Source organism: Mesoplodon mirus, assembly GCF_964341445.2.
Source record: "Mesoplodon mirus genome assembly, chromosome: 11".
NCBI lineage: Eukaryota > Metazoa > Chordata > Mammalia > Artiodactyla > Ziphiidae > Mesoplodon > Mesoplodon mirus.
The window spans coordinates 39,561,240-39,588,555 of NC_138987.1; the positions used below are offsets into that span (position 1 = coordinate 39,561,240).

A 27,316-nucleotide genomic window follows, 5' to 3' on the forward strand; every position below is an offset into this window, starting at 1 on the left:
GACCGTGGGGTCCCAAGGTGGCGTCGCACGATTTGGGGGAGAGTCACATTGGAGCCAGGTGTTCAGGCTGAGCGTCCAGAGGCGAGAAGGACACAGGTGTACTGAAGCCTCAAACTGCCTGTAAGTAAGTGGGAGGGGGGAGTCTGGCCGGAGTCCTGGCGTCCGTCTGAGGCCTTCAGGTCGGCTCTACTCGGGCCCCCAGCGTCACCCAGGGCCCCCAGGCTCCCCACCCCTCTGGGAGCCCCATGGTCTCACTGTTGTGTTCAAGCTCACTGGGAAAGCCCCCTCCAGGCAGCACCTACATCTCCATTCACATCCATTTACCTACATTCCCAACAGCTCTTCAAGGTGATCAGAAAATGCTGCATTTTCACAGAGAGCTTGTTCTGGTAAAACATCCCCTTCCCCTTCCCCTTTCTCTCCCTTTGCTTTTCCCAATTTCACAGAAATTCCTGGCCCTCACTGGCTTTGCTCTCAAGAACAAAAGCATAATAAATATCTTTTTCAAAGCACCACTGCTTAACCCTACAGCCCAATCTCGGCCAGTTTCCTTCAGGTCCTTGGACTGTCATATCACCATTTACTTTCTTTTTTAAAAAATTAATTAATTTATTTATTTTTGGCTGCTTTGGGTCTTCGTTGCTGCGCGCGGGCCTTCTCTAGTTGTGGTGAGCGGGGTCTACTCTTCATTGCGGTGCGCGGGCTGCTCATTGTGGTGGCTTCTCTTGTTGTGGAGCACGGGCTCTAGGCACACGGGCTTCAGTAGTTGCAGCACGCAGGCTCAGTAGTTGTGGCTCGCGGGCTCCAGAGCGCAGGCTCAGTAGTTGTGGCGCACGGGCTTAGTTGCTCCGTGGCATGTGGGATCTTCCCGGACCAGGGCTCGAACCCGTGTCCCATGGATTGGCAGGCAGATTCTTAACCGCTGCGCCACCAGGGAAGCCCACCATTTTCTTTTTTAATCAATAGATCCCAAATGTGATTTGTTAGAGCAATTATTAACTAACACCTTTACTATTTGAAGCACTCACGCAAATTGATTACGAAACAAAACACCATGGGGCGACTAGTGCTGTGAGGTGGGGCGAGCCCACCCAGATGGGGCTCCTGCCAGCCCCGGCCCTGCAGTCCAGAGGCCCTTTGTGTGAAGAAGTTCAATGATGGAGAAAAGCAAGGCCACATTCAGAGTCGGGGGAGGACCTTTCACTGAGTCTCACTCGCTCCCTCTGTAAAATGGGAACATAACCTGCTCGGAGGTTTTCCTGCAGGTGGACTGAGCCCAGGCCCCAGCCTGGAGCAGGGCTAACTCAGTGTGGGAGCGTCTCATGGACACTGCTATGGATGGAATTGTGTCCCCCTAAAGTTCAACATGCCTGCATTTGGAGATGGGGCCTTTAAGGAGGTAATTAAGGTTAAAGGGGCCCAGAGCCCACAGGACTGTGCCCTTATAATAAGGGGGAGGGACAACAGAGGGACCTCTGGCTCTCTCCGAGGAAAGGCCGGGTGAGACACAGAAGAGAAGGCAGCTGTCTGCAAGGCAGGGAAAGAGTCCTTTCCAAAACCACCCTGACCCTGCACTTCTCGCCTCCAGGACTGTGAGAAAGTACATTCCACCATTTAGGCTGTCTGGGCTGTGGCACCTTGTTAGAGCAGCGTTTTGGGCTTGAAAGACGCCACTCTGCACACCCTCACTTCCAACAAGGGCTCCCGCCCTGCTCCGGCGCTACGGACAACATCCCAGTTCAGGACAGCTGCACCTCAGGCCTCACACACACACTAAAAACAGATCCATCTGGAATTACGTGCTAATCAAGTGCGCACCAGTGTTACACCATGAGCTCTGATTTATGATTCATTAGGAAAGCTTTCGTTAAAAAAAAAAAGTAGGCAACACGATCTGCCGCAACTGTTTATTATATTTAGAAGTCTACAAATTTGAGCTTTTAAGAAAAATTCACAAAATATTCAGTTGAAACCACATTTCTGGTTCATCAAATTTCAAATATATTTTAATGTGCTGAACAATATATTCTAATGCTGTCTAAAACACAGCCAAATTATTTTTCTTTTATTCATTTGTACACATTCTGTAATTTTTTGAAAACCAAGATTAAGATAAAAGATGTTAAGAAAACTACCCAATTACAATCGCTCTTTTACCATGTACTGGAATATTTTCTGTGGGTGTGTCTTCTTACCGTATTTATTTTTACTTCTGTACACTATATCAATTTATAAATGCACTTAGGGAGTTCTCATCTTACATTTCTCGTAAATTCAAACAGCAACGCCTTGTCAAAAGATTAATTTGCTTGGCAGTGCAGAAGCTTAGGCTGTTAAAAACACTCACTGAAAATTATTTTTAAATTTGTCAATCATCCAAAATAAACAATTTCAAAGGGACAGACGTCTTTAAACAGTATTTTGAAATCACCTTAATATGTGGAAATATAAATGAAGCAATCTGTCAAATTAGACACCAGCCATTTTTGGTCTTTTGTTTTTATTTTTTGTTCCCTTTTTAATGAAATATATGTCGTGAATTTTGTTTCTCCAGGCCTTCCTCGTATCAGCTGATGCTGGTAACCCTTAGCCCATGAGCCTCACAGCACTGAGACACCCCCGCCCCCAAGGAGAGGTGGAGGAGCCATTGTTTCCAGACCCCCAGCTGTTGGAACCAAAGAGTCCAAGAAAATAAAGCAGGGGTGTGCAACGGATATGCCAGAAGGAAGGTGTGTGCAGGAAGTCACGCAAAACAGAAATCGCAGGGAAGCTTCTACTACATCAAAAATAACAATTTCTCAAAAGAAATATTAAAAATCAGTGATGTATGTATACCCTGTGAAAAAGTAGCAAAACAATCCACAAAACTGGCTGGTCTTCACTGCAGTCTGTGATGTGGTCACTGGTTCATTTAAAGAGGAATTTCTCCAGGAAATACATATCGCAACGTCAGTATTAAGAACCATAGCGATCCTACAGAAAGAACCAACACGGAAATTTACGACTATCAGCATCAGTTCCTCGTTCTCAGCGTCACCAAAAGGGGTGCCGCAGTGACGGGAACCTGCACCCGAGGAAGGGGGAACTGGGAGCTCCTGGCGCCCGCGCTGCCACCCCTGGGCTGTGGGAAGGACGGTGAGGGGTGCAGGGCCCCATGGTGCGCCCTCCAGGGGGCAGGTGTGATGGGGGGACAGAGGAACCCTGAAATTCTGGCTCAGCTGAGTGATCTTGCAGGAGCACCTTAACCTCTCTGTGCCTCTGTTTTTCAATCCATAAACTGGGGATGATCACCTATAAAAAATAGGGATGTCACCTCCGTGGAAGGACTGATGTGGGCTCGGCTGACCTAAGGGACGTGAAAGAGCTCTGCAAATTCTAACCAAAGGTTGTGTCACCAACAGCAGGAGCCCCAGGGCCGAGGAACTCTCCACAGTGGGGGCACCTCCCCAACCCGGGAGCCCCCTTCAGAGGCAGCAGAGTCCCCGTCGATTAGGTCCTACTCCCTACAGCCATGTTTTACTTTAATAATAGCGTCCTAAAATAACGTGACGTAAGCAAGAAGGCTCACCAAATAGCTTTCGTATAATCAGAGCCAGCCTTAAAGCGTTATACATGAGCATGTTCCACCCTTGCCTCCTTTAAAAGATTGAAATACAATCTAAATACCCAACTCGGGGAATATTTAAATAAATTACATCTATTTTCACTCAACAGAATGTGGTTTCTGAATTTTAACTACATGCAAGTGCCTATAACAAAACATCATGAAGAAAGAAGAGGATGCAAAACCACAGACACAATATAATCCTTTAAAAATGTTAAACAGGTATGCACAGAAGTCTAGAATTAAAATAGAATAAACCAAAATATTAACGGGAGCCTGCCGTGTGAGGTGGGATTCTGGGTAATTTTTTATTTTCTTCTTAATATTTCTGTTTCAATATAGGAAAAAAGTAGGTCATGATCATGACAATTCCTGTAACAATTCCTCTAGAGTCATAAATTAGAAAATTTAAACAAATATGGAATTATAATTTCTGGTTTTCATGATGTCCTGGGTTACACTGTAGCAAACATATAAATCAATAATATAAAAGCTGATTTTCCAGCATTTGAAGAGTGGTCTGAATCTCATTTTCAAAATTATGAACCCACCATCAAACTCAGTTAACGTCATCCCCGTTTCACTAACCTGAATCGAAGTCATGACTCCGTTAGCAAAGACGGAGAGCTTTCCAGCAACGGATCTCACTCCCTGCTTAAACTGGGCCATGTCGGGGGCTGTGGGCAGCATGCTCGTGAGGTTGTAGTTTCCTGCACACAGAGCAGACACTGGCTCGTCACTACTGCAGGGATGGCACAGCCAGTGCCCAGGGACCCGATGGCTTTGGAGAACTCGGCCCCCCTCCCCTCCAGCTGCCCATAAGCAGCAGCTGTGATTAAGGGAAAGAGAGCCTGCGGTGGGTTTCAGCGCCAGCCCTACCACGAAGCAGCTGCAAGACCCCACGGTGAGAGAAGATGCAGCACTAGGTCTTAGGACCACCACGGGTTCAAATACTGGCACTGCCACTTCCAAGCTGTGTGCCTTTGGAGAGGTTCCTTTCCCTCTCTGGGCCCGTTTCCTCCAGGCACTTAACACAAGACCTGACAGAGAAGTACTCAGTAAATGGCAGATGGGCGGACATCTGTGGGTTTTTCGGACTCAGCATCCCTTCCCCCTTTTGGTAAAAGCCCGCCTCCCTTCCTGTGCGGGAGGTCTCTCCCCCAGCCCCCTAAACCACGCGTGGGCACGTGACCCAGACCTAGCCAATCAGAGCCTTCCTGGATTCCCGCATTCTCAAGGGAGGGGAGCCGTTTGCTTGCTCTGGGGTGACTGGTGGGGACGAGGCGCCGCTGCAGCTGTCTGTGACTAGGACTGCCCCCTCCCACTCCTTCCTCAGGGAGGGAAGAAGGACGCCTCTGGCAGTGCGGGAGGAGGCTCACCCCAGGAGGAAAGGCAGATGGGTGGGTGAGGCTGTCTGCCGACTCAGCAGGGCCAAGCGCACTGCCGGCGCTCCCAGGGAGGGGCCGACCCCTCACCCTCACCGAGGCCGCTGTCGGCTGGGTTTCTGTTGCTGAAGTTTTGGTTGTCCCAACACAGACAGCACCACGTTGCACACAGGTGAAGCGCATCAGAGTTGTCACACATAAAGGGGTCCCTAGAGCTGACAGATGGGCTTTTGTGGCGCACTTTTGTCGCACAGCTGTGATAAGGTGCCGGAGGGGCTCTGAGACTTTGTGAGAGAACGCAAACCCTGCAGAGCCTCCAGGGAGCCAGCCCAGCTGCCCCTCGGCTCCACAGGTCACTCTACCCCCGCCTGCCCCTTAAGCAGCAGCAGAAGCCAGGTCCTTTTCCAAGAACCAAATAGGAGGCACGCATTTACCCTCCAGCACGGACGCCATCCAGGAGAGACAGTGTGTCTTCCCACAGCGCCGTCCCGTGCCCAGCACTCGGGGAGGGCCCACAGGTGCGGCTGCTTCTCCTCTCTGCCTCTGGGTGACATTTTAGAGTCTTGTAGCCCTTTGCCAATGACAAAGCGACAGCCCAGCCCAGTGACGGGACTTGGGTTCAAAGCCCAGCACAGTGGTGCTACCAGCTGGTAAGATGAATCTGAGAGGAAATGAAGAGCTAGTGTGACATCCTGAGTGCAAAGGGCCAGAGTCACAGCTGCTCCATGGCGTGGCGAGGTCCGGAGTGGCGAGGGAGCTGTGCCCCAGAGGTCAGCGGAGGTGACCTCAGCAGGAGCGCCTCCACTTACAAGCTTCCAACTCGAGAAACGTTGAAAGAGGAGAGCACAGCTGAGGCAGGAAGTTTAACGTGGAACCAAAGCGCTGCGGTGGCTGCTCCACTCGGGCGCACAGACGCCCCTTCTTTTTGCTCAGGTTGACAAGACTCCGGTTTGTGTAACTGAGCCTGGTTGGCGACAGCACTGCACAGCTGTGACGTATGGCAAATATGTACAGCAAATCACCAAACAAAACCGCCCGACGGATAACTGAAGCCAGTGCTTTGGAGGCCGACAGGCCCAAAGAGGCCAGGCTCCTGGACCCCGGGCCAGAGCCAGGAGGAAAGGAGAGAGTGGCCGAGGTGCCTCCAGGGAGCCTCGAGACCCAGGGACAATAGCAAACGCGCCAGGAGCCCCTACGACCCTGGGCAGTGCGCACCGAGCCCGGACAGAGGTGTCTGTCCGCAGCGCCCTGGGCTTCCCGGGTGGCCCTGTTCAGACTCAAATGATCAGAATCAGGTTTTGGAAAGAAATACACCTGAGGGGCAAGCTGGGTTTCCAGCTTCTTTTGTTCCGACACCGCTCTCAACAAAGAAAAAAGCCACCTCCGCTCTGTCATCTGGGTCCCTCTGAGGCAGTGCACAGCGATGGCCGTCCCCCGTCCCCCAACTGACCCTGCTCTGGAGTGACGGCAGGGATGGACACTGTGCCAGCTGTGGATGCTTACATGTGCTCCTCATCCACTCCCTCCAAGACCGTGGAAGGGAACAGCCTCGGAGCAAAGCCAGGGTTAAAGCACGCCCCCAGGAAGTATTTCACTTCACCAGGAGGCATTTCTAATTTGGAGCCATCTTCCCCTTAACCCTGAAGAAATTATAAAGGTGATCTACCCAGTGGCACTGATATTTCACGGATGGGGAAACATTTAAGATAAGGAACACAGAATACTCTCTTAAAACCAGCTTTTGCTCTTTGCTGAAATGCACTCTAAATAAAAAGTAAATATTTAATGAGAATTGTTCAGTGCGCTTGCATTTAGAGCAGTTACTAAAGGCATCTGATGAGAGATGCAGAATGAGGGTAATCGTGGTCTGAACCATCTGGGTTTGGGATGGAGGAGGGAGGGGGAGGGAGGGCAGGTGCTGCCAGCAGGACCACTGGCCGCTGGGGAGGGGCTGAGGGTCCCTGGGCAGCCTTGCACCCCAGGATGGTCCTATCAGGGCTGCGAGTCCCCAGGACGGGAGCTTGTCTGGGACCTACAGAGGGCCAAAAAAATCAATGGACCTTTGTTCTCTGAAAGGGGACAGGAAGTAAACGTCATCGCTGGCTGCAACCTTCCTTCAACAATTGGAAAGTCTGCTCATTTGATCTCTGAAAGTTTTTTTTTTTTTTTTTTTTTTTTTTTCTGTATGTGGGCCTCTCACTGTTGTGGTCTCTCCCGTTGCGGAGCACAGGCTCTGGACGCGCAGGCTCAGCGGCCATGGCTCACGGGCCTAGCTGCTCCGCGGCATGTGGGATCCTCCCAGACCGGGGCACGAACCCGTGTCCTCTGCGTCGGCAGGCGGACTCTCAACCACTGTGCTACCAGGTAAGCCCTGAAAGGCTTTTTAACAAATAGTAATGTTTCAGAGTGAAACTTCCAGTAACTTGAATTACAAAAACACACACGGCCAGGGATGAGTTTCAACCTGTTAGGTCCTCTGGACTGCCCTGCCGCTGTGCCAGGGTGCCCATGAGGCAGCCCAGCACTGACCCACGGGGGGTGGAGGCGGGACCCTGGGAGCCCTCCACAGGAGCCGAGCACCCCTCTGCCAGGGGTGGTCGCACAAGGAAGTGCCCTGACAAGAGGCCAGGGCACCGAAAGTTCGCATATAAGAACACAAGTCCTTGAGCCACACCTGCCCCAACCCAGGCCCAGTGCAGGAAACGGCCAGTCAGAAAGCAGCTCCTCCTGCTGGAGGCCAGAGGGTGGCCTAGGACGCTCCCTGCCCAGGGGCCGCGCACGGGGCCTGCGTTCCGCAGGTCTCTGGTCCACCCACCTGGCTAGAACCCTCCTCTCACTGCAGCACAGCAGCCTGGCAGTGCCCGCTTCACCCCGGGGGCCACGGTGGCTCTTGAAACACCCCCAAACCCCAACACGGAAGGCCCCAGGCATTCGGGTCTCCCCCATGACCTTCTCGGTTGAGGCTGTTTCTCTCTGGACTCAGAAAACAGTTGTTCTCTGTGGCTGCAAGGCCCAGCGGCTGCCCACGTGGGGTCCCTCCATGCCCACGCCCAGCTCCTCCAGGGTTGGAGACGAGGGGTGCAGGTGGTCCCGGGCCTTGAAGGCCTTGGAGGTTCCCCCCAGCTTGGGTGCTCCTGCTGACGAGTGGGCTCCTGAAATGACCTCAGAGGACCCTGCTCCTTGAATGTTGGCCGTGGCACAAGGGGGACACATGGCCCTCCCCTTACCCCCGAGGCCTGACTCAGGGCTGACTGGGACTGGAACACGGCTTTCCTACGGCTCAGGGCCAGAGGGACAAGCAGAGAGGCGCTTGGTTCTGGACGCCCGTGACGGGCCCGTGTGCCGAGGCTTACTCCCTGGGGGAGCCCAGACATCTCCTCATCGGGGTCTAGACCCTCCTCTCCACCTGCCTGGCTCCAAAGCCCCATTCTGTCTCCCCTGGGAGGCGGAGGCTGGTGGACTCACCTGTTCTATCTGCTCTGACTACCCCTGGGGTCCGGGAGGGGCCTGGGAGAGTCTGACATGTGCCAGACCCCGAGGTGACACTTTACATAAAGGACCTCATTTCAGCCTCAGTACAAACTGGTGAGGTAGGTATGGATATTACCCACCCATTTTACAGAGGAGGAGACCGAGGCTAAAGGTGACCTGAAATCCCCCAGGTCTCACAGTTAGGGAGTGGGTCCCATCACACGGGAGCCCAGGGCTGTCCCCTCCAAGGCTGTGACACCACACGAGCCAGACACCAGGTTCACACCATGCTCGGCACCCCACCGCCCGTGATGACAGTTCAGGAAGACGACATGCCGGGTAACTTTGGGGACGTCGCTTAAATTCCATGACATGCAAAGCCTGGAATAACAACTTCTGCTCTGCCTGACTTACAGAGGCCATAGGAGCATCAAAGAATAGCTGCTAACAATCCTGGTAAAGTAAAAAGTCCTATCCAGAGAAAACGTGTTCATGCCGCAGCCACGGCGGAGACCAGCCTCGTTACCCGCCGGCCCTTCCCCGCGTTACCTGCCGTCTGCTTCCTCTGCTCATCAAACAGGTCAGCAGAGCTGATGGAGGAACTTGCCGAAAGCCTCTCCAGCCGAGCCCTGGTTTCATACTAGAGAAGAGCAGGAGAAAAGAAACATTAGGCTCCAAAAACCACGAGCAGTTTTGCAGAAAGAATCACTGAGGAGCCATCACGGCCGGGCTGGGGGCCAGCATGACGCTCACGTCCTGCAGGTCACAAGCAGACAGATGAACGCACAACGCCACGGCCAACAGCGGTCAGTGGAGGGAGACCCAGAGGGAGAGCGACAGGGACAGCTCTGTCAGGTGCTGCTCTCACCCAGCTGCCAGGAAAGGCCAGTCCAAGAAGCTCTCTCCCCATAGCCTTATGTTATTTCCTAACTGAACTTGAATGTTGTCAACTTTAAAACAAGGTAGATTTTAGTGGGTGGAGAATAGCCAAGTGGCAACACTAAATACACTCAGAATGCTAGTGGAATTTCTACTGCTACAAAATAAAATCGGTACACTTTAGGAAATAATTCTTCTCTGTATCGAGCAAGAAGCCTAGCAATAACACGTATCTCTAAGAGTTTTGCGTAAGCACATTAGTGCTTCACAATTAAAAGGAAAGCTTTAAGCTCCCCATTTCCATTTGAGTCTTACTGCTTAGCCAGACTCCACTAAGATAAGCTCATTAACATTTCTGAGAAAAGAGGCAATGATCTCTTTTCTGAAAATAAATATACCTACCCTCGAGAATCTATCTATATACTTCATTTGACTATGGTTAAAAAATTGCTAAGTAAATTACAGGTGTATCAAAAATCTCCTGAAATTTACTCAAAAGATATCGAATGGATGGCTATTCAAAACACTGAGAAAGGAATAAGAGAAATATGAGACACTGTCCCTACCTTCCAATCACTCCTCTAGCTGGAGCGGCAAAGTGGGGCGATTAGTCAGAAAGACCTGGGTTCGAGTCCTGCTCCAGCACTCTAGGGACAGGGGTCCCTTGCAGCCTGACTCCATCTCACTCAGCATCCAGCACCTCCTCCCACACCTCCCGTGGCCCTGCTGGCTTCCTGCTCTGTGGGGACCACACAGAAACTCCCTGGGCACTTACATCAGCTTTGGCTTGTCTTCCAAAGTACATATCTGAGGAAATGGCTTTGACGTTGCCAAACTTCTTCTGGGCCTCATCTGTATTTTCAACTGGCTCGTAGTCTGGCTTGCGGCGAGCAGTAGGTCTGCAGTTAGCAACAGCCAAAACAGGAATGACGTCAGTAAGGTGGTGCACTAGGAGTTTTCTACCATCACCCCTTAGAGAACACTGGTCTTGACCATTGCCCACAGATGAGAATACCTTTGTGGGAGTCCAGGAGTCCAGCAGAGAGGGTCCAGCACTCTGCCGGAGCAAAAAATCCAAGCCTGGATGCATTAAAGAGGGTAAGAGGAATAGTTTCACTGGGCCCATGTCACTCCTCCTCCAAGGCAGCACAGCTCAGTGCCAAGAGAGATCCACGGGGCCTGCAATTTCTCCCATGGGGGAAGGTGAGAGGGTGGTGAGCGGGTGCCTGGTCTCCCCAGCTGTGTGGGACATTGCCAAGTGTGCCTCTTTCTTTCTCATCCCACCCAGGATACTGAGGTGACCAACACAGCTTAGGGGCTGGGGGAGGCTGGAAGCAGAGCAGCCAGGGCTCAGAACTCATCAAAGCCTTGTGGATTCCACTAACCACTTCCCAAACTCCACAAGGAGGCCTGCTCACAAACCACTGCATACACTTTGCCTGGGGAGCCCCCAACTGGCCCTCCAATGCTCTGCATGCCTCACCCATGCACCTTTGGCCCCACAGCTGGCTCGCTGCACATGCCCCTGCGGATGGTGAGGGCAGGCCTTTGCAGACAGCAAGTGAGCATGGGCAGAAAGTCAGCCCAACTCTGTGGGATTCACAGAAAGCACACAAACTTGAGCATTTCAGGGCACCACCCTAGGGAAAGCAAGCAGGAGGCTCTCAGCACCTGGCCCTGCTTTGTGGGACTGAGAGAAGACATACCATCCTAAGACATCACCCCCCAAAAGGAATAAGAAGTGTGGAGTGAGTGCATCCATAGAAAAGGTCTGAGGAAGCCTCAGCATCTCTAGCAGGGCTGACTATTGAAGGTATTTCTCACCCAAAGCCAGGCACTAAAGACTGGAGGAGGTGATTGCTCCTTCAAATGCAAAGACAGCAACACAAGACTCCAAGGGACATGAAAAACCAAGGAAACATGATACCACAAAGGGAAACAATAATTTTCCAGTAACTGATCCCAAAGAATTGCCTGACAAAGAATTCAGAATAATTGTTTTAAGCAAGCTCATCAACCTACAAGAACACAGACAACTCAATAAAATCAGGGAAATAATACACAGATAAAATGAGAAGTTCAACATAGAGATAGAAATCATAACCGCTTCCCATTGCTCGCATTACCGTCTGAGCTCCGCCTCCTGTCAGATCAGCGGCCGCATTAGATTCTCATAGGAGCGTGAACCCAGTAGGTTCGAACCAGAACTGCACGTGGGAGGGATCTAGGTTGTGCGCTCCTTATGAGAATCTAATGCCTGACGATCTGAGAGGGAGCTGAGGCGGTGATGCTAGCACTGGGGAGCGGCTGCAAATACACGTTATCATTAGCAGAGAGGTGTGACTGCACAGAGACCATAATAAATCAACTGCTTATAGACTCATATCAAAACCCTATCAGTGGGGACTTCCCTGGTGGTACAGTGGTTGAGGGTCCGCCTGCCAGTGCAGGGGACACTGGTTCGAGCCCTGGTCTGGGAGGATCCCGTGTGCCGTGGAGCATCTGGGCCCATGCACCACAACTGCTGAGCCTGCACTCTGGAGCCCACGGGTCACAGCTACTGAGGCCCACGTACTTGGAGCCCATACTCTGCAACAAGAGAGGCTGCTGCGCTGAGAGGCCCGTGCACTGCAGCGAAGAGTGGCCCTGCTCGCCGCAATTGGAAGAGGGCTGGCCCGCGGCAGTGAAGACCCAAAGCAGCCAAAAATAAAAAATAAATAAGTAAATAGGTAAAATAAATAAATTTAAAAAACAAAACAAAACAAAACAAAACCTATCAGTGAGTGGCAAGTGAAAACAAGCTCAGGGCTCCCACTGATTCTGCATTACGGTGAGTTGTATAATTATTTCATTATATATTATAATGTAATAATAATAGGAATAAAGTACACAATAAATGTAATACGCTTGAATCATCCTGAAACCACCCACCCCCCTCAATCCCAGTCCATGGAAAAATTGTCTTCCACGAAACCGGTCCCTGGTGCCAAAAAGGTTGCGGACTGCTGAAGCAGAAGAAAGAATCTGTGAACTCGAAGACAACCCATTTGAAATTATCCAGTCAGAAGAGAAAAAAGAAAAAAAAAAAAAGAAAAAGAGTGAAGAAGCCTATGTGAATTATGGGACACCATCAAGAACACAATTCATGCATTGTGGGAGTCCCAGGAAGAGAAGAGAGGAAGAAAGGGGCAGAAAGCTTATTTAAAGAAATAATCTCTAAAAACTCTCCAAATCTGGAGAGAGATACGGACATCCAGATACATGGAGCTCAGAGGTCCCCAAACAGATTCAACCCAAAGAAATCTTCACCAAGAAATGTATAATAAAACTGTCTAAAATCAAAGACAAAGAGAGAATTTGATATCAGCAAGAGAAAGAAACTCATTCTATAAAATGGAAGCCCTGTAAGGCTATAAGCATAGTTCTCTGCAGAAATCCTGAAGGCCAGAATATAGTGGGATGATATATTCAAAGTGCTGGAAAAACAAAAACAAAAACAACTGTCAGCCACCAGACTTGTCCTACAAGAAATGCTAGAAGGAGTTCTTCAAGCTAAAATAAAAGGATGCTAATTAGTAACGTGAAAACATATGAAAGTATAAAACTCACTGGTGAAGGTAAGCATATAGCCAAATTCAGAACACTCGAATACTGTAATAGTGGTGTGTAAATCACTGAACTCTAGTATAAAGGTTAAAAGACAAAAGTGGTAAAAATAACGATAGCTACAATAATTTATTAGTGGATACACAATATAAAAAGATGTAAATTATGTCATGAAAAACATAAAATGTAGGGAAGGAGAGTAAAAGAGTAGAGATTTTGTATGCAATCTAAGCTAAATTGTTATCAGCTTAAAATATAAAATAGACTGCTATAACTATAAGATGTTTTATGTAAGCCTCATGGTAATCACAAAGCAAAAGCCTATAGTAGAAACACAAAAGAAAAAGAGAAAGGAATCAAAACATACCACTATGGAAAATCATCAAATCACAAAGGAAGACAGCAAGAGAGGAAGCAACGAATAGAACTACAAAAACAGCCAAGAAACAGTTAATGAGATGGCAATAGTACATCCTTAACTATCAACAATTACTTCAAATGCAAACAGGTTAAATTCTCCAATCAAAAGACACAGAGTGTCTGAATGGATTAAAAAACAAAAACAAAAACAAGATACAACTATATACTGCCTGTAAGAGACTCACTTCAGCTTTAGGGACACACATAGGCTGAAAGTAAAGAGATGGAAAAAGCTATTCCACATAAATGGAAACCAAAAGAGAGCAGGGAGAGCCATACTTATAACAGACAAAACCAACTTTAAGTCACACACTGTAACGAGAGACAAAGGTCATTATAGAATGATTAAAGGGTTAATTCATCAGGAGGAAATAACAATTGCAAATATTTATGCACCCAACACAGGAACGCTTAAATATAGTAAGCAAATATTAACAGATCTGAAGGGAGAAATAGACAGTACTGCAATAATAATAGGGGACTTTAATACCCCACTTTCAACGATGGACAGATCATCCAGACAGAAAATCAATAAGGAAAACTGGACTTGAACCAAATGGAACAAAAGACATATTCAGGACATTCCATCCTATAGCAGCAGAACACACATTCTCAAGCACACACAGAACATTCTCCAGGATAAATCACAGGCTAAGTCACAAACAAAGCTGAATGATATTTAGGTCTTAACAAATTTAAGAAGGTTGAAATCACATTAAGTATCTTTTCCAACCACAATAGTATGAAAGTAGAAATCAATAACAGGAGGAAAAGTAAAAAATCCACCAATAGGTGGAAATTAAACAGCACACTCCTGAACAACCAGTGGGTCAAAGAAGAAATCAAAAGGGAAATTAAAGGATATCTTAAAACACAATCTTCAACAAAGGAGCCAAGAATATACAATGGAGAAAAGACAGTCACTTCAGCAAGTGGTGTTGGGAAAGCTGGATGCTGTAAATCAATGGAGTAGAACATTCCCTCACACCATACACAAAAATAAACTCAAAATGGCTTAAAGATTTAAATATAAGACATGACACCGAAAAACTCCTAGAAGAGAACATAGGCAAAACATTCTCTGACATAAATTGTACCAATGTTTTCTTAGGTCAGTCTCCCAAGGCAAAAGAAATAAAAGCGAAAAGTAAACAAATGGGACCTAATCAAACTTATAAGCTTTTGCACAGTAAAGGAAACCATAAACAAAATGAAAAGACAACCTACAGAATGGGAGAAAATATTTACAAGTGATGCGACCAACAAGGGCTTAATTTCCAAAATATACAAAACAGCTCCTACAGCTCGATATCAAAAAAACCCACAAACAACCCAATCAAAAAATGGGCAGAAATAGACATTTATCCAAAGAAGACATACAGATGGCCAACAGGCACATCAACAGATGCTCAACATCACTAATCACTAGAGAAATGCAAATCAAAACTATAATGAGGTATCACCTCACACTAGTCAGAATGGCCATCACCAAAAAGTCTACAAATAATAATTGCTGGAGAGGGTGTAGAGAAAAAGGAACCCTCCTTCACTGTTGATGGGAATGTAAGTTGGTGCAGCCACTATGGAGAACAGTATGGAGGTTCCTTAAAAAACTAAAAATAGAGCTACCATATGATCCAGCAATCCTACTCCTGGGCATATATACAGAAAAGGCAGAAACTCTAATTCTAAAAGATACATGCACCCCAGTGTTCATAGCAGCACTATTTACAATAGCAAAGACATGGAAGCAACCTAAATGTTCATCGACAGATGAATGGATAAAGAAGATGTGGTTTATATGTATGCAACGGAATACTACTCATCCATAAAAAAGAATGAAATAATGCCATCTGCAGCAACATGGATGGACCTGGAGATTATCATACTAAGTGAAGAAAGTCAGACAGAGAAAGACAAATTGCATATGATATCACTTACACGTGGAATCTAAAAAAGATGATACAAATGAACTTATTTACGAAACAAACAGACTCACTGACAAAGAAAACAAATTTAAGGTTACCAAAGGGGAAAGCTGGGGGAAGGGATAAATTAGGAGTTTGGGATTAACAGATATCACTACTACATATCAATGTAAAACAGAGGGCTTCCCTGGTGGCACAGTGGTTAAGAATCCACCTGCCAATGCAGGGGATATGGGTTTGAGCCCTGGTCCAGGAAGATCCCACATGCCGCGAAGCAACTAAGCCCGTGCATCACAACTACTGAGCCTGTGCTCTAGAGCCCATGAGCCACAACTACTGAGCCCACGTGCCACAACTACTGAAGCCCACACACCTAGAGCCCGTGCTCTGCAACAAGAGAAGCCACCACAGTGAGAAGCCCACGCACCACAACGAAGAGTAGACCCCGCTTGCCACAACTAGAGAAAGCCCACACACAGCAATGAAGACCCAATGCAGCCAAAAATAAATAAATAAAATAAATTAAAAAAAAAAATCCCACCAATTTTCTAAAAAATAAAATAAAATAGATAAACAACATGGTCCTACTATATAGCACAGCGAACTACACTCAATACCTTATAATAACTTATAATGGAAAAGGATATGAAAAAGAATATATATATATATATATATTCTTACATATTCAGTTGCATCTATCTATCTATCTATCTATCTGAATCACTTTGCTGTACACAAGAAACTAACACAATATTGTAAATCAACTATACTTCAATTAAAAAAAAAAGAAAAAAAGTATATCTTAAAACAAATAAAAATGGAAACACTTATGGGATATAGCAAAAGCAGTACTAAGAGGGAAGTTTAAGGCCAACAGGTGTATGAGAAAGTGTTCAACATCAGTGATCATCAGGGAAATGGAAATCAAAAACCACAGTGAGATATACCACCTCATACCTGTTAGGATGGCTATTATCAAGAAGACGTGAGATAAGCGTTGGTGAGGACTGGAGAAAAGGGAACCTTTGTACACCACTGGTGGGAATGGAAATTAGTACAGTCACATGGAAAACAGTGTGGGAGTTCGTACAAAAGTTAAAAATATAACTACCACATGATCCCACTTCTGGGTATACGTATCTGAAGGAAACAAAATCAGTATCATGAAGAGATCTCTGCAGTCCCATGTGCGTGGCCGCATTCTTCACAATAGGCAAGATATGGAAACAACCTAAGTATCCGTCAGTGGGTGAATGGATAAAGAAAATGAAGTGTATAATATACAAGGGGATAATATTCTGCTATAAAAAAGAAAGAAGGAAACCCTGCCATCTGTGACAACGTGGATGAACCTGGAGGAAGTCAGAGAAAGACAAATACTGCATGTCCTCACTTGTATGCAGAATCTAAAAAAAAAGAAGTTGAACTCAAAGAAACAGAGAACAGAAGAGTGGTTCCCAGGGAGATGCGGGAAATGGGCAGATGTTGGTCAAAGGGTACAAACTTTCATTTATAAGATGAATAAGTTCTGGGGACCTAACGTACAGCATGGGGATTATAGTTAATAATCCTGTAGTGTTACTTGAACTGTGGGAAGAGAGTAGAGCTTAAATGTTCTCAGCACAAAGAACAAAAACAGCCAAAACAGGTTAAACTGATCTGAGGTAAGGCAAATGCACTTCTCATTTATAATGTACGCACATGCCATTTTACCTTTTAAAAAGCCAACAGCAGTAATTTTGTAAAAGGATTTTAGGCCACTTTGAAAAGCCTGAAAATTCTAATTAGAAAAATGAATAAATATCCAAACCACATAACATTTGAATGAATTTTGCTATTTAAAACAGGCCTGTTATTTCACTCTTCAGCTCCACGGATCAATTAGTAAATAAATATTGAATATATTGTCATGCACGTAAGACACCGCTCCACGTTATGCAGGGTACAAAATGAGTAGGCTGACGGTACATCCCAGTCACTGAGGGCAATCCCAGGTCACACCTGTTGTCCCAACGTACTAGTTTTGTCCCCCTGCACTCTAAAGAGTTCCCTGGTTTGGACGATACATTATACAGCCCTTCATTCATAATCACCAAAAACTGGAGACAGTTCTTTGACAGGTAAATGGATAAACAGACTCAGAAATAAAGAGGGAGGAACACAGCAACATGAATGAATCTCAAATGCGCTACGAAAAGTCAAAGAAGCCTGTCTAACAAGGCTGGTTACTGCATGACTCCAATTATATGACATTCTGGGAAAGGAAAAACTGTGAGGTCAGAATACAGACCAGGATACAAGGACTATTCTTGAAAGAGTACAACAAAATCATTTACTAGTGTTAGAGAATTTCCCTAGAGATGCATGGAGTCACTATTTACAATCCCACTGCTCTGGTATTCATACCTGTCTGTGTAGCCTGTGGTTTTCAGGATTATGTCAGTGTCTTTGATGGTCTCTTTTTTCCAGTAGGAATCCGAACTGTCATCCCAGCTAGAAAAAGAACTGCTCCTTAACTCCACTGGCTCGTCAAAGTACCTGTATGAGAGAGAGCATAACAGTGACTTTGGAGGACCTTACCGACGTCCACTCACATCCGGTACATGGGGACTGCCCTTCCCGGCCTCTTTGAAGTTGGGGGCAGCCATGTGATCTGGCCAGTGCAACAGGAGCAGACCTAAGGCGAGTCATTTCCAAGGCCTTTCAGGTGCCCAGTCTTCTCTTCCCTCGCCACACGGAAGAGGTCGGGTTTTCCAGGTGCTTCAGCCTCGGGCAGGTGAAGCCACCATCCACCTGGACAATCAAGATTCCACCAGAAGGACAAGTAAGCTGGACAGTCACCTGTACCCTCAGGTGACTTTAGTGAATGAGAGACAAACCATCATTGTGTTAAGCCCTTAAGATCGGGGCAGGGGGGTAGGGGGGAGTATTTCTCACTGCAGCGTCACCTAGCTTATCCCAACAGCGCATGACGTCTTTGAGTGCCACCTCACTACAGGTTAGTCACAAATAATGCTTCGACCCCATCCGTGGCAATCTTGCCATGTCAGCCACGGTATAAGGCATCACCCCTAACAGCAACCAGCACTTAGTGTAAGCGATGCTGATCAGCCTCCTCCTGGAATGAGTCACAGAGCTGATCACAGGACCACTGCCCCGAGACACTCTTTCAGTCTGGAGCTTGATGTGAGCTTTGTCTGTAAGCATCTCAGGGGAGCTGCTGGCCTTCTGGGTGGGTTTACACTTTCATTAGCTGAGCGTCACTGAGCAGGGCATCGCTGAGAGAGCAAGGCTCAGTGACAGCTTTTGGTCCTGAGTGGTGGGAGAAAAATCTTTGACCAAGAGCAGCAGGGTTTGCCCGGAACAGGACAGAGACTGATAGGTGAGGTGGATGTGCCAGAGCCGCAATGAAAAGTGACCGTGCCATCTCGGAATTCAGGACCGCTAAGGGTGGAAAACAACCCAGCCAGGCATGCACTCCTTATAAAGGTGGTTCCCAAAGTTCAGAAGAGAGACGCGGATCCCAATGCTTGGGCCTTAGGAAAGGAAGGATGATGGAAGAGGACACAGAGGCGGCTTCAAAAATGTCACCAAGGTTTCTGCAGAGAGTAAGAATGGAAGCACACAGGAAACAAGGTGAGGGCCAAGCCCCGAGGGCATAAGGAGTTCAAAGATGAGCTAAGATGGGGGGCGGGGGAAAAGACTAAATATACTCTTTTATTCTTGCAGAAAAAAAAACCAGAAAAAGGAGGGGGGATAAACCTGCTGTTTGAAGCAGATGGTATGACTTCATATGAATAATAGAAAAAAGGCAGAATTTCCAAATGTGGTTTCCGCATTCTCTGGCAAGGAGGTCATTAAGAACAAAGCTTGTTACACTAGCCTTCTCTCTCCGGGAAGGAAAACATGCAGTGTTCAAAGCGTACCTGGATTTCAGCTAGAAACTGACCAGACTCTCCCTGCGGCTGATCAGCGGATGAGCCCTGAGCCACTGGGCTCTGCTCAGAGGAACAGAGACAACCAATCCCTGTTCAGAGAAGAGACCAGAACAACGAAGAGGCTTGAAGTCACGCCTGAGAAAGAAGGTTTGAAAGATGTGACCCACATGTTGGCCTGGAAAGTTACCTTCAAATATTTGAGGGACATATTTCTAAGGGACCAAGTGAAAGAACTAGGACCGATTCAATAAGGAATTTTAAAACTACTTAATAAGCACCTATGAGGGGCCAGGCACTTGCTAGGTGAGGATACTGGGCAAGGAGACATACGCACACCCTGCCCTTATGAGGTTGGCTGATCTGAGCTCAGAAACCCAGGGAGACATGTAAGCATAGGGCAGTGTTTCTCATGGAGCTGCTGTCAGACTGAATGGCTGCCTGGAGGAGGAGGGGGAGGAGGGGGAGGGGGGAGGAGGAGGGGGAGGAGGGGGAGGGAGTGGGGAGGGGGAGGGGAGGGGAGGAGGAGGGGAGGGGGAGGGGGAGGGGGAGGGGGGGAGGAGTGCTGGGGGGCTGCGGCGTCCGCTGGAGGGCTCTGGGGTGGGGTGGGGGTGAGCACTGGATGGAGGTGGGTGGAACTTCCAGGCCCGGAGTGCTGGGGGGCTGCGGCGTCCGCTGGAGGGCTCTGGGGTGGGGTGGGGGTGAGCACTGGATGGAGGTGGGTGGAACTTCCAGGCCCTTCACAACTCTGAGGCACTGGTACTCAGGACTTTTTGAATTTAGTATCACTCTAAGGGAATATTTTTCATTCTGATAAGCCAAAGTGCTTATCCTGGAATGTAGGGCCATCAGATTTTTTTTTTTTTTTTTAAATGACTGGAGAATTCAAAAATCAGAAGGAGAGAGAAGCCATTCTGCTAGGTTCCTACTGATTAGCAGGAGCCCGTTACGTCGTATTCTCTGCACTGCGGCGGGGAGGGTGCCCTTCCCACCATTCACCAGCGAGGCTCCCTGTGCTCCTACGCGGTGCACACAGTGCGGGAGGGCCTCCCGATGCACCAGGGAGGATGCGGTGGAGGATGGGCATCCACCAATGGCTGTGGGGCACCTGCCTTTCCTCGGAAACATAACAGCTGCCCTGGATCTCCAAATCTTTATTGACTTTCTAATGTTTTGATTTCCAGATCCTTGTTCTTAATACATTTCATTTTTATTTTCACCCTCCCAGTCTGTCTTCACCCAACCTGAAAACATTCCTTACAATCCCTTGATAAGAGCACCCTAATAGCACATATCTGATTTACAGCTATAGACAACTGTCTATTCCATTGAAGGCCACACTGGCTTTATAAGGCTGAACAAGTTGTTCTAGTTTCGTTATTTGGTACTCAATATATGATTACATTGTTTATATCCTGGAAACAATGGAACTCAAAAAAACAAACAAACAAAAAAACAAACCCCCAAGATATGGTTGGTCTTATTCTTAATAGAAACAGTACCCTTTCATAATTCAGAATATTCAAGTTCTAATGGGCTAATGAATTATTTGGAAGCAATGAGAGCTCTTCACGGAATACGCCTGCTTTCCCAGAGTCCGTGTTTATTTGACTTCATTTGCCAAAGCAAGTATTGTTCTACCAATAGTGGCTACCACAAGGAGGACCAGCAGAGGCGTTTACATTCCCATTAGACAACCTGCAGGTGATGATAAACAACACACCAAGGTCTCTGGCAGGAATCCAGCAAGTGCGGTCAACATAAAAACGCCATCTGCTCCCTAGTTTCGAACCATAAATAATTGTTCCATAGCAACGAAGGCCTTTAGGGCTAAGTCTTTTTGACTAAGCTTTTGGAGAGGGAGGCCAACAGGATTCCTAAAGCTCCCAATGGGCAGAGGAAGCCCCACAGGAGCCCGGCGGTGGCCTGGAGTGGGCAGGGCTCCCCAGTTCCCCCCAGGGCCCGTCCTCACCCGCAGCCACCTCTCCTTCCAACCCTGTGACCAGGCGGCACCACTCACGGAGCTGGGAACCTACTTCCTCTACTTGCCTACACGCTCCTCTGCAGGGGCTGTCATGAGCAGTGGAATAACCAACAAGGCTTTGTGGAGAAGCCAAGCAGGCGAGTGTAGACCCTGCACCACTGGGAGTTTTCCTGACCCGGACACATCCTCCTCTCATCTAGTGTGCACATCTGAAGTCACCTGGCACACATGCAGCCTTCAAATCAAGTCAGACAGTTAATTTTAGCCTGTAGGAAATGTATTTAGATACTTTAAAAGGCATGATTTGGAAGTTACCTCTAAGTAACCTGAAACCCAGTGTGTTATACAGGTTACTCACAAGCAGCAAACAGCACACCATCCCTGTCTCTGAAAGCACTGACAGGGAACACCTCTAAACTACTAACTTTTTTTTGGGTAAAATATCTGGACTTGAAGTAATGTGAAGCTATGCTAGGAGAATGATTTAAAGATAGTTGTCTGGGGCTTCCCTGGTGGCGCAGTGGTTGAGAGTCCGCCTGCCGATGCAGGGGACACGGGTTCGCGCCCCGGTCTGGGAGGATCCCACATGCCGCGGAGCGGCTGGGCCCGTGAGCCATGGCCGCTGGGCCTGCGCGTCCGGAGCCTGTGCTCCGCAGGGGGAGAGGCCACAGCAGTGAGAGGCCCGCCTACCGCAAAAAAAAAAAAAGATAGTTGTCTGTATTACAATTCCTTACCTACGAACTTTGATAGGAGAATACAGAATTTCAGGATGAGATTCTAATTAGTTACATATATTTCTATCTGCTATGTATATGAAAACGCTTCAAGCCTGTATAATTGCCAGACAACAGTCATGCCCTTTGAGATGTGAGTGAGTGGTGGTGTCTCCTTGTAAGGACCACCCGTTACTGATGGGCACACGTTCAATTTCCTCAAACTCCAAACTGGAAGGTGGCCCTCAATGAGGTTAATTTAAGTATCTAACAATAGTAATTAAACATTTAGACTGAGTCACACGTCTCCTGAACTGAGTTTCTATATAATAACAGCAGCTAAACATGACAGCACTCTTCCCAGAGCTCTGTATTAACTCAGTTAACCCTTGCACACCCTGAAAGGTTGGTACTGCTGGTGTCCCTAACTTACAGATGAAGAATCTGTAGCACAGAGAGGTTACACAGCTCAGCCCAGGTCACACAGTCAGTAAGCGGCAGGGCCAGGGTTCAAGCCCAGCTGGTGCCCACCTCCTGATATCCCAAGTTTTACTCGGTGCCTGTGGGGCGGGCCTCCCTGTGCTGATCAGGTTCTTGGAGGAACCGCACAGAGTGAGTCAATTCAAGTTAAACTTGTTTTCGGCCTCTGCAAGCGGCTTGAACCTGAACCACGGCCTCTCCATGGTCAGCTTCACACTGGAGTTAGGCAACTTGTCCCTGTCAGATGGGGAGCGCTGAAGGACGGGGCCTAGGCTTTATCCTGGGACACCCCTCTGAAAGCAACAGTGTTTTACCTTCATACATATGCACACACAAAGAGCATTTATTTAATATTCTATGCTGCCAACTGGAGACTCCAGAAGCTGGTATTCTGAAAACAAAAGAAGCTGCTGAAGGCACAGCTGTGAAAAATATTCCAACTGTTGGAATAAGACTAAACAACTTAACATATACCTTTGGGATTTTGCATATTTCTCCAATTTCACATTTTAGATAAATACAACTTTCCCACCTCTAATTTTAACTCCGGGTTGCAGATTTTATTATCAAACATTTCAATACTAGCAAACATCATCCACTAAAGAGGGTTATCTCAATTTTCTTCCAAAGGACGTCCTTGACTCCAGCCAAAGCTTTTAAAAACAATGAAGTAAACTGATTTGTATTTGTTCCTAATGCAAATAAACTCGTGAGCCCACAGTGATCGCTGCTTTTCAAAAAGACACTTTAAAGATGATTTTTAACAGGTTACCTTGAACTGGAAGTAAAGTACGAGTCATCACTGTCATCACTATACTTTTTTCTTGGTTTTGCTGTGATTGGCGTTTCCTGTTCAATGGTCTGTAAATCTGAAGTCACTGAATGTGAAATACCACTTGAGAAAATAGAGAATAAAATGGAAAAGAATAATATTAGTTCATGAGGACACTTGTGTGTTCACCAAAGAATGAATCTTTTTTTTTTTTGGCCTCGCTGCGCAGCTTGCAGGATCTTAGTTCCCTGACCAGGGATCGAACCGCGGGCCCCCAGCAGCGGAAGTGTGGAGTCCTCAACTCTGGACCGCCAGGGAATTCCCATGAATGTTTTAATTTATACTCTCAACAAAAATATACTTATTAGTGGGGTTAAAAACACGAGCAATAAAAAATATTTTTTTGGTGTAAGCACTGAAAAATACTGGACCTTAGTGAGGACTGTAACTAATTATACAAAATACAGTCACATATATCAGTTATGTTTATGGCATCCACTTAATGACAAGTCAGACCTATTTCCTTTTACCTAAGAATCAAATTTGGAATTTTTCATGCTATAGTGAACACTGCTGTCCCTCGGCTTCTGAGGGGGATTGCTTCCAGGACCCCAGAAGAGATTAAAAAAATCCACAGTACTCCTTTGTACTTTAAATCATCTCTAGATTACTAATAACACCTAATACAATGTAAATGCTACGTAAATAATTGCAAATACAATGTAAATACTATGTAAATAGTTGCCCTTAAGAGTGGTATATGCAGCAAATTCAAGTTTTGCTTTTTAGAACTTTCTGGAATACCCCCCAAACATTTTCAATCCCCAGTTGGTTGAATCTGCAAATGCAGAACCTGCGGATACAGAGGGCTGCGGGCGGACTGTATTAGAGCAAAGCAAAACAACTGAAGAAAGTGAGTAATGAGAAAACATTTCTGAAGTTGAAATTAACAAGGAAAATCCGTTCATGATTAGCAAACTAGTTTAAATTCTGAAATCCAAGAAAGCAGAGTCTTACATACCTTCTGCAGTTTCCAAATCCCATGCCAAGCCTCTCTGATTCCACCTTCTTTTTGCCACTCGTGTTCATCTTTTCACCTTTCTTCTCTTGAATTTTAAGATCCTTATAGGCTAATCGTAATGATGACACACTGCCAGAAAAACCAAATGCTCCTTAATTTAGCTTTAATTCTGTGTTCTTAAGTCAAAATACGAAGAACGTTAAACATATCACTCTACTTTTAGCTTCGTGCTTCTTTCCATAAATTAACGATTATGAAGGCAAGTTGGCATTTTTTTTGGGTAAAGGTCTTTTTTGAGTAGATGCTCGAGAAAATCTGAATGAGTTTACAGATACTTTTTGGTTGCTGCTGAACTTACATTACTGTTCTAGTTTATATCACTTATTATCATGTCATAACATGATGTATACTGAAATTATTTCTCTAAAGGATAGTAAAAAGCAGAATTTCTTACTGGGACTAATATTTTACTATACTTCAACATTACATATCAAAAGTACGAGGTTAGTCTCGTTGGTTTGCTCTGGTTTAAGATAAAAAATACATACAAATTTGACTTCACAAATAGATAAATTAAGAAGGGATTACTTCACTGCAAAAGGGTTCTTCAGTTTACAAGAAAATTTCCTGTAGGGTCTCTTTATGTAATCAGGCTCTGAGAGCATTTAAAATGGAGTTATCTCCAGTAATACCATTTCTGGGCATACATTCGGAGAAAACCATAATTTGAAAAGACACATGCACCCCAACGTTCACTGCAGCACTATTTACAATAGCCAGGACATGGAAGCAACCTAAACGTCCATCAACAGAGGAACAGATAGAGAAGATGTGTGTGTGTATATATATATATATATATATATATATATATATACACACACACACACACAATGGAATATTATTCAGTCATAAGAAGGAACGAAATAATGCCATTTGCAGCAACATGGATGGACCTAGAGATTGTCATACTGAGTGAAGTAAGTCAGACAGAGAAAGACAAATATCATATGATATCGCTTATATGTGGAATCTAAAAAAAGGGTACAAATGAACTTATCTACAAAACAAATAGAGTTACAGATGTAGGAAATAAACTTATGGTTACCAGGGGGTAAGAGGGGGAGGGATAAATTGGAAATTGGGATTGACATATACACACTACTATATGTAAAAGAGATGACTAATAAGGACCTGCTGTATTATAGCACAGGGAACTTCTACTCAATACTCTGGAATGGCCTATATGGGAAAAGAATCTAAAAAAGAGTGGATATATATATATATATATATATATATATATATATATATATAACTGACTCACTCTGCCATACACTTGAAACTAACATAACATTGTAAACCAACTATACTCTGATAAAAACTAAAAAAAAAAAAGAAAAAGAAAATTGGAGGTGTCATTCCTCAGCCAATAGTTTCCTCTGCACCACCAGTCAGATACTCATCACCTATCTCTCAAATATTTGTGACAAATAATGCACCCAGGCGAGAAATGATGAATGAAACACTGTCCCTTACTCTCAGATTTCCAAAAATGCTATAAATACTTAATTTTTCATAAAGAAAACCAGGCCTATATTAACAATTACAAGAGTATATTATCATATTAGTAAAATAGCAACAAAATTTCAGGGCCTTGAAAAATGATATACCTACCTTATCAGGATTTCTAAGCTATCATCCATTTTATAAAATTGTGTAAAACGTCACGAATTCCTCATAAGAAAGGCACTGTATAAATTCCATAATAATATAAATACATTTCTCTGTAGTAAAAGGGAATGACAACAGAATTTCTTACTAGGAAAAAATAATCTTACTTTTGCTGCTTCCCTCCTTAATGAGTCAAGCAGGATTTCTGTTTTGTTTTAATCTGGCAGTTTGTTTTCTTTACTATCATTCCTACAGATCAGGTAATGGTAATATACCCACTTTATTACTTGGAAAATATACTATACTCTTTCAAGTATAATTTTTGGAGGAAAACAATAGATCTGTTTAAAATCAGTAGAACTGTGGTAACAGAGTCTTCTGGAGATGAATGGATAGGGATGGTATGAGATGGGGAAGTTTTCCTTCTTGGGGTACTTGACGTACGATTGGGTCTATCCTCCATTAAAAGTGTGCACTTTTAACAGCCGGGCCCTGGAAGCACTAATGGAATAAGGAAGCCAGGACTCCAAGCTTCTCAGACCCGCAGAAGCCCTTCCAGTACCAGCTCGGCTCAGGGGAGGGTTGGCCAGACACTCAGGTCAGCAAGAGAGCAGCTCCAGAGGCGCCACTGCATCTTCTTACTCTTTCTACCAACTGTGCACACAGATGCCTCTGAGGATGGGCACAGAGACTGCCAGGTGAGGCTCAGGCTACTGCATGGACAGTTTAGTTTCGCAGTCTGACAACACAAGAAACGATACCGCTCCTGAGAGCTGATTGAACTGAAATAACTTTATTTACAGCCATTAAAAAAATGAACTTGCAGGGCTTCCCTGGTGGCGCAGTGGTTGAGAGTCCGCCTGCCGATGCAGGGGACACGGGTTCGTGCCCCGGTCCGGGAAGATCCCACATGCTGCGGAGCGGCTGGGCCCGTGAGCCATGGCCGCAGGGCCGGCGCGTCCGGAGCCTGTGCTCCGCAGCGGGAGAGGCCACAGCAGTGAGAGACCCGTGTATCGCAAAAAAAAAAAAAAAAAAAAAAAAGAACTTGCAGAAGACTAACATAAAGCTTGGGCACTTCCTCATAGTTGGCACAGCGCTAGTTTGGTGAAACTGAGCTGTGATGTGTCTGAGCGGCACGACGGTGATTAGGGCGTGGTGGTGCAGCTGTTCTGAACAAGGCCATGAAAGGGGTCAAACTAGGTTCCCAAGTCCAGTTCATAAATACCCCATGATCTGCATCTTTGCTTTTATGCTGTACTGAATGGTCCTAATGAAAGAGACATGTTAAGGCTGGTGTTATTTCTAATAGTAACACGCTAATTTCCGTCCACCTGACCCACATAGGGAGGGAGCTGCTGCATCCTGTATTCCATGTCTCCTGTTCTGATCAGGCGGGGATTTCACACGTTCTCTGGGAAAACCTCACGCACAAGCAATCTGGACAGAGCCT

General features: G+C 46.2%; 1 protein-coding gene across 3 annotated transcripts in view; it reads right to left on the minus strand.

Annotated features, from left to right (window-relative positions):
- Positions 1-1,893: 1,893 nt before the first annotated feature.
- ARFGAP3 (ARF GTPase activating protein 3) overlaps positions 1,894-27,316 on the minus strand; it is a 51,939-nt gene continuing 26,516 nt past the window's right edge. For 2 of the 3 annotated variants that reach the window (XM_082636726.1, XM_082636725.1), the window contains 7 exons: positions 24,199-24,327; positions 23,178-23,300; positions 17,700-17,831; positions 10,115-10,238; positions 9,010-9,100; positions 4,193-4,314; positions 1,894-2,973 (listed from right to left, as the gene is read on the minus strand). In XM_082636726.1, coding sequence (XP_082492852.1) covers positions 2,956-2,973; positions 4,193-4,314; positions 9,010-9,100; positions 10,115-10,238; positions 17,700-17,831; positions 23,178-23,300; positions 24,199-24,327 — 739 coding nt within the window. In that variant the 3' untranslated portion in view covers positions 1,894-2,955. Of the gene's footprint in view, positions 2,974-3,997; positions 4,315-9,009; positions 9,101-10,114; positions 10,239-17,699; positions 17,832-23,177; positions 23,301-24,198; positions 24,328-27,316 lie in introns of those variants that run through there. The other variant, XM_082636724.1, reaches the window with a different exon arrangement.